This window comes from Pristis pectinata, chromosome 2 (genome assembly GCF_009764475.1).
Source record: "Pristis pectinata isolate sPriPec2 chromosome 2, sPriPec2.1.pri, whole genome shotgun sequence".
NCBI classification, from domain to species: domain Eukaryota; kingdom Metazoa; phylum Chordata; class Chondrichthyes; order Rhinopristiformes; family Pristidae; genus Pristis; species Pristis pectinata.
In genome coordinates, this window is record NC_067406.1 from 64,629,914 (window position 1) to 64,644,739 (window position 14,826).

General features: G+C 41.8%; 1 protein-coding gene across 4 annotated transcripts in view; it reads right to left on the reverse strand.

The window, feature by feature from the left end:
* The window catches only part of gabrb1 (gamma-aminobutyric acid type A receptor subunit beta1), a 200,386-nt gene that overhangs the window by 79,751 nt on the left and 105,809 nt on the right, over positions 1-14,826 (reverse strand). For all 4 annotated transcript variants that reach the window (XM_052039949.1, XM_052039958.1, XM_052039940.1 and 1 more), the window contains exon 4: positions 12,473-12,693. In XM_052039949.1, the coding sequence (XP_051895909.1) occupies positions 12,473-12,693 (221 nt within the window). The remainder of the gene's footprint in view (positions 1-12,472; positions 12,694-14,826) is intronic.

Genomic DNA, 14,826 nt, shown 5'->3' on the forward strand with positions numbered 1-14,826 from the left:
AGCCCCGCTTCTGCATGTACCTATCCAAGTGCTTCTTAAATGAAACTATTGTACCTGCCTCAACCACTTCCTCTGGCAGCTTATTCCATATATTCACCACCCTCTGTGTGAAAAAGTTGCACGTCAGGTCCCTTTTAAATCTTTCCCCTTTCATCCTAAATCTATGCCCCCAAGTTTTGGACTCCCCTACTCTGAGGAAAAGACTGTTACCATCCATTTTATCTATGCCTCTCATAATTTTAAACACTTCTATAAGGATGCCCCTCATTCTCATACATTCCAAGGAATGAAGACCTAGCCTGGCCAACCTGTCCCGATAACTCAGGCCCTCTAGTCCTGGCAATATCCTCATAAACCTTTTCTGCACTCTTTCCAGTTTAATTACGTCTTTCTGATAGGATGACCAAAACTGCACACAGTACTACAAGTGTGGCCTCACCAATGACTTAAACAACTGCAACATAATGTCACAACTCATATACTCAGTGCCCTGACTGATGAAGGCCAGTATGTTAAACGCCTTTTTCACCACCCTGTCTACCTGTGACGCTGCTTTCAATGAACTATGCACTTATATCCCTAGGTCTCTCTGTTCCATTACACTCCTTAGTGCCCTACCATTCATAGTATAAGTCTAACACTGGTTTGACTTGCCAAAATGCATCACCTCACAGTTATCTGTATTGAAATCCATTTCCCACTCCTTGGCCCACTTCCCTAACTGATCAAAATCCCCCTCTAATCTATGATAACTTTCTTCACTATCAACAACACTTCCTAATCTCATGTCATCTGCAAATTTACTGATAAAGCCTTGTGCATTTGCATACAAATCATTTATATAAGTAATGAATAACAAGGGTCCCAACATCGATCCCTGCGGCACACCTCCTTTCTGACCATTCTGATATAAAACCTTCAACCACCACCCTCTGCTTCCTGCCTCCGAGCCAGTTTTGAATCCACCTAACTAGCTCTCCCTGGATTCTATGGGACCTAACCTTCCAGACCAGCCTACCATGTGGGACCTTGTCGAAGGCCTTGCTAAAGTCCAAATAGACAACATCCATTGCCCTACCCTCATCCAAACTCTAAAAGCTTCATCAAGCATGACTTCCCATACACAAAGCCATGCTGACTCCTCCTAATCAAACTCTGTCTATCCAAATGCTGATAGATCCTGTCAGAATTCCCTCCAGTAACTTCCCCACTACTGACATCAGGCTGACCAGCCTGTAGTTTCCTGGCTTGTCCTTGCTACCTTTCTTAAAAAACAGAACAACATTAGCCACCTTCCAGTCTTTGGAAACTTCACCAGTGGCTAACGATGAAGCAAAAATCTCCACAAGCACCTCTGCAATTTCTTCTCTAGCCTCCCACAAAGTCCGAGGATACACTCAGTCAGGCCCTGGGGATTTATCCACCTTAATGCACTATATGACTGCAAATACCTCCTCCCCGGTTATGTGGATGTTCTTCAAAACATCTCCACTTGTTACCCTTATCTCTTAAGCAATCATGATTTTCTCATCAGTAAACACCAAGGAGAAATATTCGTTACAAATCCCACCCACCTCCTGCAGCTCGAGATATAGGCAGCCCTGTTGATCTCTAAGCAGACCTACACTCTCCCTGGCCACCCTTTTACTCTTAATATAGCTATAGAACCTCTTGGGATTTTCCTTAACTTTACCTGCCAGATCCATCTCATATCTTCTCTTTGTCCTCCTGATTTCCCTCTTAAGAGTATTCTTAATCTTTTTAGAGTCAAGGGACTCACTTGTCCCCAACCTCCGAAACCCAGTGTATGCTTCCTTCTTTTTCTTGACCAGAGCCTCAATATCTCTCGTCAGCCAAGGTTCCCTAAACTTGCCAGGTTTACCCTTCACCCTAACAGGAACATGCTGCTCCTGTACTCTTGATATCACACTCTTAAAAGCCTCCCAGTTGCTATTCGACCCTTTCCCTTCAAACAGGCTCACCCAATCGACCTCTGCTAGATCCTGCCTATTTCCCCCAAAATTAGCCTTGCTTCAGTTTAGGGTCCTAACCTGTGAACCTATCCTATCTTTTTCCATCACAACCTCAGAACTAGTAGAATTATGGTTACTGGAGCCAAAGTGCTCCCTGACTGCCACTTCATTTACTTGCTCCTCCATGTTCCCTTAGAGAAAGTCCAGTATTGCACTCTCCAGAGTAGGGTCCTCTATATATTGACTCAGGAAATTTTCCTAGACACAGTTCACAAATTCCACTCCGTCCAGGACCTTAATACTCTGGGTGGTCCAGTCAATACTGGGGAAATTAAAATCTCCCACTGCTACAACCCTATCATTCTTAAAACTGTGAGCAATTTCTCTAAACAGCTGCTTGTCAAATTCCCGCTGACTATTGGGGGGTCTTTAATACAGCCCCACAAGACTGATACTCCCCTTCTTGTTTCTAAGTTCTACCCATATGGCCTCACTAGGCGATCCCTCAAGAATGTCATCTCTAAGTACTGCTGTTACATCCTCCAGTATCAAAAAGGCAACACCCCCTGTTCGCTAACCTGTACCTCTGTCACGCCTGTAGCATCTGTATCCTGGAATATTGAGCTGCCAGTCCTGCCCTTCTCTTAGCCATGTTTCTGTTATGGCTGTAACATCCCAGTCATCAGAGCCAATCCACACTCAGAGCTCGTCTGCCTTACCTGTTAAACCTCATGCATGAAATAAATGCAGTTTAACTGGGTATTCCTTTCCCTGCCTTTACTGTGCCCCTGGCTATCCTGATTACTAAACTTGCTCTCACTGGCTACTGCTTCATCCCATAACTTGTTCCTGCTCAGAATCCCACCCCCCGTCAATCTAGTTTAAACCCTCCTGTGAAGCACTAGCAAATTTCCCCCTCAAGGATATTGGTCCTTCTGTGGTTCAAGTGCAACTCATCCCTCTTGTGCAGGTCGCCTCTACCCCAGAAGAGATCCCAATGCTCCATGGAACCTGAATCCCTGCCCCCTGCGCCAGCTCCTCAGCCATGAATTCATCTGGCCTATCTTTCTATTTCTGACCTCACTAGCACGTGGCACTGCGAGTAATCCGAGATCACCACCCTCGGGATTCGGCTTCATAACTTCTTACCTTACTCCCTGTACTCATTCTGCAGAACCTCATCCCTTGTTTGACCTACGTAGTTTGTACCAACACATACAATGACTTCTTGCTGTTCACCCTCCCACTGGTGAATTTTCTGCAGCTGCCCAGAGACCACCTTCACACTGCCACCTGGGAAGCAACACACCATCTTGAAGTCTCTTGCACGGCCACAGAATCTCCTGTCTGCCCCCCTCACTATTGAGTCTCCTATCACTATCACCCTGTCTGACTGCACCCTTTCTCTCTGGGCCTCAGAGCCGGTCACAGTGCTAGAGACCTGACTACTGCTGCTAGTCCCTGAAAGAACATTCCCCCCTCCCACCCCCCAACAGTATCCATTGAGTTATATCTGTTTGTGAGAGGAATGGCCACAGGGGAACTCTGCCTGTCTGCCTACTGCCCTTATTTTTCCTGGTGGTCACCCATCTCTCTGAAGCCTGCACCTTGGGTGTGACCACCTCAGTAAAAGCCTCATATATGATGTCCTTAGCATCCCAAATGATCCTGAGTACATCCAAATCTAGCTCCTGTTGCTTGACCCAGTTTGTCAGGAGCTGCACCTGGGTGTACTTCCCACAGATGTAGTCCCACTGGCTTCCCACTTATTGCAATACCTCATAACCCTTGATTCTTTTACTATTCCCACAAGTACACTGGTCAAATCTGTCCATCCTTTCACTGTCTGTTCACAGATCCTTTTCAACACTGAGTATTTTTGGACCTTGGCTGCCATTTCAGATACAGTCACTGGAAAGATCTCATTGACAATATTTACTTGCAACATGTGCGTTCTCATGCAGTGGCATGGCAGAGCATCCACAATGGACTTCTGCTCATTTGTATAATTGCATTGCAATAGAAGGATTGTCTACCTTTGCATTCTTGATGGGGCATAAAGGGTATCACTGATTTGAGATGTAATACACCTCTAGAGGCTACAAGGGGAAAGGGTAAATGGATGAAATTTCTTAATTCCAAAATCCTCCTTCTTGATTTGTGCATAATTGTATTCCTTGTGAAAATGGGAGAAGCAAAAGTGATTTTTTTTCTTGCCTATGGTCAATCATGTGACCTATCACTGCACCCACACCATTATTTGATGTGTCACATGCCAAACTCAACTTGTCCACAGTATTGTAATGAAGAAGGAGGGCTTCACTTGCCAGTCAACCTCAGCTCTGCTACATTTTCAGGCTTTTCCACATTGGGGATGGCCTCTACTTTTTCTTTACAGGTTATAGGCCATTGCTTTCAAACTACAGACCCAAGCACCCTACTTCCCATGTCAAAGATGCATATTTGCATTGCTGTAACTCTGCGTGATAAGCTTTTCAAGCGTTCACCATATGTTCTTTATATGCTTGCTCCACGTCCATTCTACATGCTTTTTCAGCAACTGATGCAGTGTTGTGAACGTCATAGCAAAATCTGGAAGGAATCACGTGCAATACTATATCAGCCCTGGGAACAACCAAAGGTCTGCTATATTTTTAGGCTCTGGTGTGTTAGTGATGGCCTTTATTATGCCCTTCAATGGTTATGGGCCATTGACTTCAACTTTCAAACCAAGGTACGCTACTTCTCATTGCAAAGATAGGCATTATTTTCACTTCCGTTTCACATTGTTCACGTATAACCTCTTGAACCCTTCCTCCCATATTAAAAGATTTTCTTTTTCTGTACTCATGGCAATCAATAGGTCATCTTGGTCACACAAGCCATGATCCATTCCTTGCATAATGCTAACTCTGCCTACAAGTCTTGTCTAGTGGTTGCAGGCATTAGTCCACTGCCTATAGCTTGGTTTAGTGTGACTTTGTTATCTCCACACAGCAGCTTCATCTTGACTTCCACTATTGATGTGGCCCACTCACAAACATGCAATGTTGCTCCCACCTATCTAGTTCTTTCTCAAGTTGACTCCTTAGGCACTTGGCTCTGGTCTGGGCTTGCGATAGACCAAATTTGCATTAGAAACTTTACACACTGCAGATGCTGGAAGACACATGAATGGTGCCTTTGACCCGAAATGTTTGCTCTGTTTCTCTTTCCACAGATGCTCCCTGACTTGCAGAGTGTTTCCAGTAGTTCTGTTTTTATTTTAGATTTACATCTGGTCTGATGCAAGTGTGAGAAAGGATCCTGTAATGCCAGTGTATATGTCTTTAAATATGTTGTCATATCCTTAAAAAATATGTCAAGCTGCGACTTTGAAATGTCAATGCTGAAAACATTCTTCCAATCTTGTTTGAGTTGCCTCAGCCAATCCTTTGTCATTAATGCTGTCCTGTTCTCATAGTTTGCTACAGTGACGGGCAGCTATATTTCTTGTTCATTGTCTTGCAGTTTACATTCCATTTGCCCGAATGTCTAAGACCTTATCAGGGGTTTCCATCACTTTGCAGTGCTTTCCATCAACAGACTTCAGCTGAAGTTGCTGGTGTTGGTGACTCAACACTTTATTGAAAAGTCTGTGCAGTATCAATTCACAAGGCAATGCATTGGTTATTATTCAATACCTTAAAGATCTGTCCATTTGCTACCGTTACTGCATGTGGCACAAATCTATACAGTCCAATTTTTTTCACCATCTGAATGAGGCTCCAGTCTATGAACTCCTTCTTCCATTGACATTTCAAATTGTGACTAAAATTGATTTTGTTGCTTCATTTAGATTGGCAGACTATCAAAATGTGACCTTCCTTTTAGTGATTGAAACATTTGGGTGTTCTAAACTGATAAGATTGTGGGGAGTGTTGGGTTTTTCTTGCCCAGCATCTATCACATGGCTTATCCCTGCACCATCACCATAACTTAATGCATCACATGCCAACTTCAACTTGCCCATTGTAATGTAATGAATGGGGAAAGCTTCACTTACTATACCATCCCTGGGAACCACCTTAGCTCTGTAACATTTTCAAGCTCTGCCACAATGGTGATGGCCTCTACTTTTCCTTCACTGATAACAGGCTATTGATATCAACCTTCAAATCAAGGATTTGCAAGGATTTGAATTTATTTTGCTGGAACTTCATTCGATAACTTTTTATACTTTCATCAAATGTTATTTTTACTCTTGCTCCATGTCCATTTTACTGAGATATAATAATAGCCACTGGCTAAAATGGTAACAGGCATTGTTTTGTAGCCTTGAATTTTGCTACAGCTCTCTGACAGTGGACTGTATCTGTACCAGTTGCATTCGGCGGATGAAATTCTCTCACATTCTTCGATGCATTTCCATTGACGTAGCAATTTCAAATGTAAGTTGAAATGTCAGTTTTTGCATGCTCAACAACTAGGACTATATTTGTTTATTGAGAAGTCCACAAGTAGACCTATTATGTAAAGCATGATCTTTGAAAGCCACCCAAAATATATTGCAAGCATAATAAAGTGCTTTACACTCGAGTTTTTGCAGAACATCTTTAAACAAGATACCATTTGCTTAGCCTGCTGTGTGATTTATCAGTGTGCCATACGCTTCTGACTAATCTCCAAGAGAAGCATTACTCCTTCATGCTTGCCAATCACACTGTTTTAGGCTCTCACAACATCACCTTCTCCTTTAATTGACACAATAATGTTCACTTAAAAGAACATGTCCATTTATTCAAATAAAAGAACTGAATGGTTTTGAGCCTGATCAGAAATGTCAAGCAGGCTGATGTAGCAAGTCATGGGCACCCATAATATCCCATTTCTATGCAAAAGTGACACAGCTAAACTTGATGCTTGCGATATCGTTGCTTCTTACCACTGTGGCTCAAGAGGCCACAGATGAACAAAACTCAATGCAGCCATTCACAGGACAACACTGTGAAAAATCAGCTTCAGTCCTCCAGTGCAGGGTCTCAACCTGAAACGCTGACAATTCCTTTACCCTCCACAGATGCTGCTCGACCTATTGAGTTCCTCCAGCAGCTTTGCTTTTTAGTTCAGTCCTCCAGAATTGCCAAATGAGAGTCTTCAGTGTCCTTCAATAATCCTAAAGAAAAATTAGCTGAGATTCCATTCTCATCACCAGTTGGACTCTGTTTGTCCCAGTCAGTGTCACTGTTAGAAAGCAGTCTTACTACATATCAAATGCTCGAGGAACTTAGCAGGTCAGGCAGCATCTATGGAGGGAAATGGATAATCGACGTTTCGGGCCGAGACCCTTCATCAGGACTGGAAAGAAAGAGGGCAGAAGCCAGAATAAAAGGGTGAAGGGAGGGGGTGGATCAAGAGCTGGTGGGTGATAGGTGGATCCAACTGAGAGGGGGAAGATAGGCAGGTAGGGGAGGGGGAGAGTGGGAATGATGCAAGAAGCTGGGAGGTGATAGGTGGACGTGACAAAGAGCTGAAGAAGGTGGAATCTGATAGGAGAGGACAGAGGACCATGGAATAAAGGGAAGAGGTGAGGAGGGGAACCAGAGGGAGGAAGATGTGGGTGATGGGTAGATCGAGAAGGTGGGGGAGGGGAAAGAGAAGGGGTGATGGGGCCAGTGCAGTAAGGGAAAACAAAGGGGGGACAGAGGGGAATGGTTACCAGAAGTTCGAGAAATCAATGTTCATGCCATCAGGTTGGAGACTACCAAGACACAATATGAGGTGCTGTTCCTCTCATCTGTGTCTCGCCTCAACTTGGCAGCAGAGGAGGCTGTGGACAGACATGTTGGTGTGGGAACGGGAAGTGGAATTAAAATGGCCAACCACTGGGAGATCCTGGCTGTTTATGGTGAACGGAGCGAAGGTGCTCGATGAAACGATCCCCCAATCTGCGTCGGGTCTCACTGATGTATTGGAGGCCGCACCGGGAGCACTGGATGCAATAAGTGACACCGATGGATTTACATACGAAGGACTGCCTCACCTGGAAGGACTATTTAGGGCCCTGAATGGTGGTGAGGGAGGAGATGTAGGGACAGTGGCAGGGATAAGTGCCTGGAGAGGGATCGGTGGGGAGGGACAAGTGGACTAGGGAGTCATGGAGAGAGCGATCCCTGTGGAAAGCAGAGATGGGAGGGGAAGATGTACCTGGTGGTTGGAGATGGCAGAAGTTGTGGAGAATGATATGTCAGATGCGGAGGCTCATGGGGTGGTAGGTGAGAACATGGGGAACTTCATCCCTGTTATGTCTGCAGGGGGAGATGGGGTGAGGGCAGATGTGCAAGAAATATAAAAGATGTGGGTGAGGGCTTCATCGATAGCAGTGGGGGGGGGGATCCCCATTTTCTGAAAAAAGAAGACATCTTGGATGTCCTGGGATGGAAAGCCTCATCGTGAGAATAGATACGACAGAGACACAGGAACTGAGAGGAGGGAATAGCATCCATGCAAGTGACAGGGTGGGAAGAGGTGTAGTTCAGGTAACTGTGGGAGTCAGTAGGTTTGTAGAAGATGTCGGTGGTTAATCTGTCTCCGGAGATGGAGACAGAGAGATCAAGAAAGGGGAGAGAGGTGTCAGAGATGGACCAAGCGAATTGGAGGACAGAGTGGAAATTAAAGGCGAAGTTGATGAAATTGACGAGCTCCCCATGGGTGCTGGAAGCAGTCGTCAATGTAAAGGAGAAAGAGTTGGGGAGCATTGCTGGTGTAGGCTTGGAACATGGATTACTCCATGTAACCAAACCAGATTGACCCACCTGTCACCCATCAGCTCTTGCTCCACTCCTCCCCCCACCCTTTTATACTGGCTCACCCTCTTTCTTTCCAGTCCTGATGAAAGGTCTCGATCTGAAATGTTGACTGTCCATCTCCCTCCACAGATGCTGCCTGACCTGCTGAGTTCCTCCAGCATTTTGTGTGTTGGTCCAGATTTCCAGCATCTGCAGTCTTTCTTGAGACTCACTACATGTCTCTCCTGTGTATAACAGGTTATAACAAGTACCTGCATTTTGAATTGTAGGCTCAGCCTTGGCTTGTTTGTGGCACTATCAAGGGATATTTGATTGCCCAATCTAGGTTTAGAGCTCAGTGCAGAACTGAGGAAGGGCTTAACTGTCAGAAATCCCATCCCGTGGATGAGATGTTAATCTGTTGATTGCTCAGGTAAGAGCAGGGCCAATTGTCTATTGTCCCTACCAACATCTATCTATTGACCAACATCATTTAAACAGTTTATCTTGTAATTTATCCCATTATCATCTTCAGGATATGCATTTCAAAAATAATGAACTAGCTGTGGCGTGTATTGGGGTGTCCTGCATAAATATAAGATCATTCTTACTTTCTGAGTAATGCAAAATATTTTTGTACCTTCTTCCAAATCAGTGAAACTTTATGCTGGCTCTTTGGACAGGAGGAATTTTAGCTTCTAAAAACAGGTAAATTACTCTCCTGTGTGTTTCTAAAACATATAAAGAAAACTCAAACCCAAAGAGTCACAGAGTCACAGAAAAATACAGCAGGGGAATGGGCTCTTAGGCCCACCAAGTCTGCATTAACCATGAAACACCCATATTTACACTGGTCCTACTTTAACCCATGTTATCCTCCCCACATTCCCATCAGCTCCCCTCATACTCTACCATTCACCTACACACTAGTGGTAAAGTTACAGTGGTCAATTCATCTACAAACTTGCACATTTTTGAGTTGTGGGAGGAAACCAGAACACGCAGAGAAAACCTGTGTGGTCACAGGGAGAATGGGCATACTCCACACAGACAGCTTCAGAGGGCAGGATTGTATCTGGGTTGCTGGAACTGTGAAGTAGCAGCTTGATCAGCTGTGACACTCTGCTGCCCTTTGAGAATCCGATCACTTCCAGCTTTGTTGGAAGCAGCACTTGTGGTGGACAACTAAACCACTATTAAGAGGTGTTAAATATTTTACAAATGTTGCTGCCATTTATTTGATCATTCCAATTTCCGGCAACCTTGACATGATAAGCAGCTAGACACAGCAATGTTTAGCCAAATAAATCACCGACACAATCTATCACATTTATCATTTTCTGTGGACTGTACAATTAATTAATTGTTTGACTAGAAATCTTGTTTGTTTTTTTTTAAGGTGCAGGCTGGGAGATTAATTATCATCTAATATTTCTACATGCACACAGCATTTGTTCAAGAACTAGGGATTGAACAGAAGAGCAGGAAATGAAACATTTGAAGTATAATTTAAGACTAAAGTATCAACTGATAATTGCACTTCCACTATTTTTATGCAAATGTGTCAAAATTGAGGAGATATCTTCTGGGGATTTTGGTGCTGAACGCCAAAAGAATTCTGAGTAATGGTTATTCTAGGCTTTAATAAATGAAATTATTATGGCCTATCTGCCTGAAGAATACAGCTGCTTTGAAGCTGCAACTTATCATTCTGACAAGGAGAATTATTCCTGTTGGTCTTTGACGTTGTGCACATTCACAGGTTTGGAAATGGTGTATTTCTATAGCTTTGAAATGAATGAGTGCTCCAGATTTAATAAATGTAGGCATTTCTAATAAATGCATGTTGTTTGTTTAAAGGAATAGACTTATTGAAAATGATTTATTAATCAATGTTTCTTGTCATGGGATTCAACATTACAGTTCAACAACTGATTGATTGAAATTGTTAAAAAAGATTTTGTTTATTACTAGACAATTCATTCTGCAATTCCTCAAAAGACCTATGATCTTGTGATGGGTTGTTATAAAAATTAGTAATGGACAATTAGGAGGGAATATGTCTATAGACTGCAGCATCTAAATGTCTTAGTTAGTTCAGTTTGTAATAACTAAAATCAGTTTCTCAAATAATATTTTTTAATATTTTGTAATATTTTCAAATAATAATATCTGATAATATGGTAAAGTTGATCAGAAGAAACAGGGTAGGCAGTCTATTTAAATAAATAGGGCCTAGAGGCAAGGTTTAGATCTTCCTTCCCACTTCCTATTATTAAATTGCTTGAACCACAGACTCCTCATTCAGGGCAAGCAGGTGATTAAGGGTTTTCCCATCTTCACAGGTCATCAGCCACCTTGCACCTATTCCATGTGGAAAGACAGATGGTGGTTAAAATTATTGTAGCCTCATTTGGAAACTGAAATCATGAGTTTGCACTAGTCTTTAATATCTTCTCATATATTGTTTGAATAAAACTTGAATTGAATTCAGATGTTAATGTAACCTATTTACTACAATCTGCCAAGTAATCACAGAGCAGAGTTCAGTTATGAAGATTTCTCCAGTCTTCATCATTGTGTGCTTTGCAAGTCCATTTATTGAGATTAACCTTTGGAAATTGAAGCTCTTGGGTTTTCAAAGAGCTTTATAAAGTGACTGACTGTGAATGTTTTGTTTTGAAACCTACATTTTTTGTATAGTTAGGTATAGCTGGAAATGCTGAGAAAAATCAATCCATTTAAACTGGGCTGTAACAGGAATGATCAGCTATAAATCATGAAAAGGAAGCTTCTTCAAAGATAAAGGATCCAAATAACTTTGGCTTAATTTTAGAAGCTGTATCCTCTCAATAATTTTGAATACTGCAGTCCAAACTTTCTATTCAATGGTGGAAAAACATATTACACCAAGGAACAAAGGTGAACATTATCTTTGTTTCAGCTTGCTAAACAATTTAGCATGGTTTCTGGACTCCCTGACAGATGCCGGAAGAGCAGCTGAAAATAATTGAATATTGAGTCTGAGGCCAAGAGATCAGGTGGTATCAGGGATGCCACATCAAATAGAAGTGACTCAATTCTGTAAAGCAGGGAGAGTTGGGCCACTGTCCTCTGCACATGTATCCATATAACCCTCATAGCTAAGTATTTATACTCCCTCTAAAATATCTGCAGAGTCATCAGAGTGATTCATGCATCTCTAATGTATACATCTACATTCATTTCTTATATAATTGTATATGTATTTTACACATATTTACATTACCTGTATAAATATGCAAATTGATCAAAATTAAAGAAGTTTTTGAAAAATGAAAAGAAGAACTGTGTTGTCTGTAACTGTGTTGTAACACTGTATTGAAATTGAATAAAATGAAGCAGGAGATCTGCCTCCGCGACTCATATACTCAAATGGTTGTGCCATTTATGGAGATCAGATGCTTTCCCAAGATTGGAGACTGTGCTAACTGTGATTTGCCGGTTGATTTAATTCCAATGCCAGCTAAAGAATGGATTTAGCACAGGCTTGGGAGTGGGCATTTAATGTTCACTTTCAAGGAGTTGTTGAAAGGAGTGACCTAGAAAATCAGAATCAGTAAATGCAGGAGAAGGAGGAATATAAGTACCTGCTTTTAAAACATCTTGCCATGCCAGTGCATAAATTTGCAGCTTCCTCTCTCAGTCTCTGTCAGTGATATACATAAATACTCAAGTATGGTTTATACCAACCTCAAGCTATAGAGGACTGTGCCATCTGGGTGCAGGCGAATCATACGATTCTTCACTGTAACGCCGTGGACAAATGACTTCTTATCATTAATGAAATAGGTGTCCGGAACCCAAAGCTGATCAGCCACCCTGTTGTCTAATGTGAGGTTCAGAGGTATTCCAGAGTACGATAGCCTTTTGTCTCTCCAGGACTGCTGGAAGTACATTGTCAGAGTGTAATCCTGTGAAGAAAAATAGAACATTTTCAACTCTCAAAGAGGAAGGGTTTTTTCTCTTTCACCTCTCTGATCATCACATGCCATTTATAGTGTGCACGAAGGATAAAAACTACCTATAAACATCAATTTGATATTACTCCTATCAGGATTGTGAACAGTCTGGGGTCACTCCAAAACATTTACTGCCACTGTATAATTAGATTGTAACATGCTGATCACAGATCTCTTGTTCTACTAAAATGTATTTTCACATTTTAAATTAAAACATAGCATGTAGCAGAATATTCCCTTCATTCATAATGCATGGTGCAGCAATTGCACCTAGGGATCCATAGTAAGTTATTACAGCAGTCATAATGGGATAAATTTTATTTTCCTGGACCTGGAGGAGCTATTATCTTTGTTGTCATTTCAGGCGTAATGTAAATACTGATGAAGCTCCTCATCAAGTCTCAACATTCCAAGGCTAATGAGGGCAAAAATCATGTATTGGTCCTTGCTTTACTTCTGAGATGCTTATTAATGCATCCATGTCGCATGAAGGATGAACCAGTTCAATGGATTCAGTACCTCACTAGCTAGGGAAAGAAGGCTGCATGGTGAAAATGTACCAAAAAGCTACAAGTCCTCATGGAAGTGTACAGTACAAAAGTAAGGAAAAAGGAATTGAAGTCATTCGCTATCATGGCTCTGTTCTTCTATCATTATTGTCTAAATTTTCTATGTTTATCTTTCTTTGCCTTCTTATCATTTTTAGCTATTTGTAATAAACCCCCAATCACTTCCTTCTTATTTTTAAATTCCAGAATAATAACAACAGCAACAAATTGTATTCACATAATGACTTTAACATAGAAACATGTTCCTCAGCACTTAATGGCAGTGTTAATTGGGCATCAAGCCACATAAAAAGATATTAGGAGAGCTGATTAAAAGCAAAGGAATTCAGTTCAGGAAGTCTTGAAGGATGAAAGAGGTAGTGAAGTAGAGAGATTTGGAAAATGAATTCCAGAGCCGAGCGTTTTGATAGCTAAAGTACAGCTGCCATTAGCAAGGAAAATCAATTCTGGAAAAAGGAAGAGGCCAAATTGGAAGACTGCTGACATCCCAGAGGGGTAGAGGGCTGGAGGACTTTATAGAGATAGGGAGGGTAAGGTGATCGAGGGATTCAAAGATGAACTTGGTAATTTTAGTATTAGGGAGGGTAAGGTGATCGAGGGATTCAAAGATGAACTTGGTAATTTTAGTATCAAGTTTACTTAACCAGAAGCCAATGTATTACCAAGCATATCTTGATGGGTGACCAGAACTCAGTGAGAATTAGAATATGACTGCAGAGTATCAGATGATCTTGAGTTTATAGAAGGTAGAATCAGGAAGCCTAGCCTGCAGTTCGTTGAAATAGTCTTAAGGTAACAAAGGGCATGGATGAGGTTATAAAGCTGAGGTGGGGCAGAGGCAGGCAATGTTAAGAAAAAGGAAACGGGCATTCTTACTGAAACATAGAAATTAAAAGGAGTAGGTCATTTGGCCCTTTGAATCTGTTCTGACATTCAATGGCTGATCATCAATCTCAATACCATTTTTCCCATTCTCTCTATGTACCCCTTGATGCCTTACATGTTTACAAGTTTATCTATCTCCTGAAATATATTCAGCATCCAATCTGCTAATCCTGTAGAATTTCAGTTAGATTCCCTCTCATTCTTCTAAACTTTTATGGATACAAGCCTAGTCAACCTAATCTCTCTGCATACAGCAGTCCCACCATCTGAGGAATTAGTCTGGTGAATCCTTGTTTCCCTCCATCTTTGGGAAGTATATTCTTTCTTAGGTAAGACTAATCTCAACAAAATATTCTAAGTGCGTTCTCACTAAGGTCCTTTATAACTAAAAGTGCAGATGTTTAGAAGCACGTCAAGGTGGAAGTTATGACACCAAAACTTGTGAACGAACTGGTTCAGTTTCACATGGTTACTCGGAAGACGGATGTTTTGTAGTAAGAGAAATGAGTTTGCTTTGAGCAACAAAGATAGTCTTCCTGATACTTAGCTGGAAAAATTTCTGCTAATCTATCTTCTCAAGATGCTCCCTCATTTTTTCTTAATATTTCCACTTTTTATCTTTTTCCCTCCT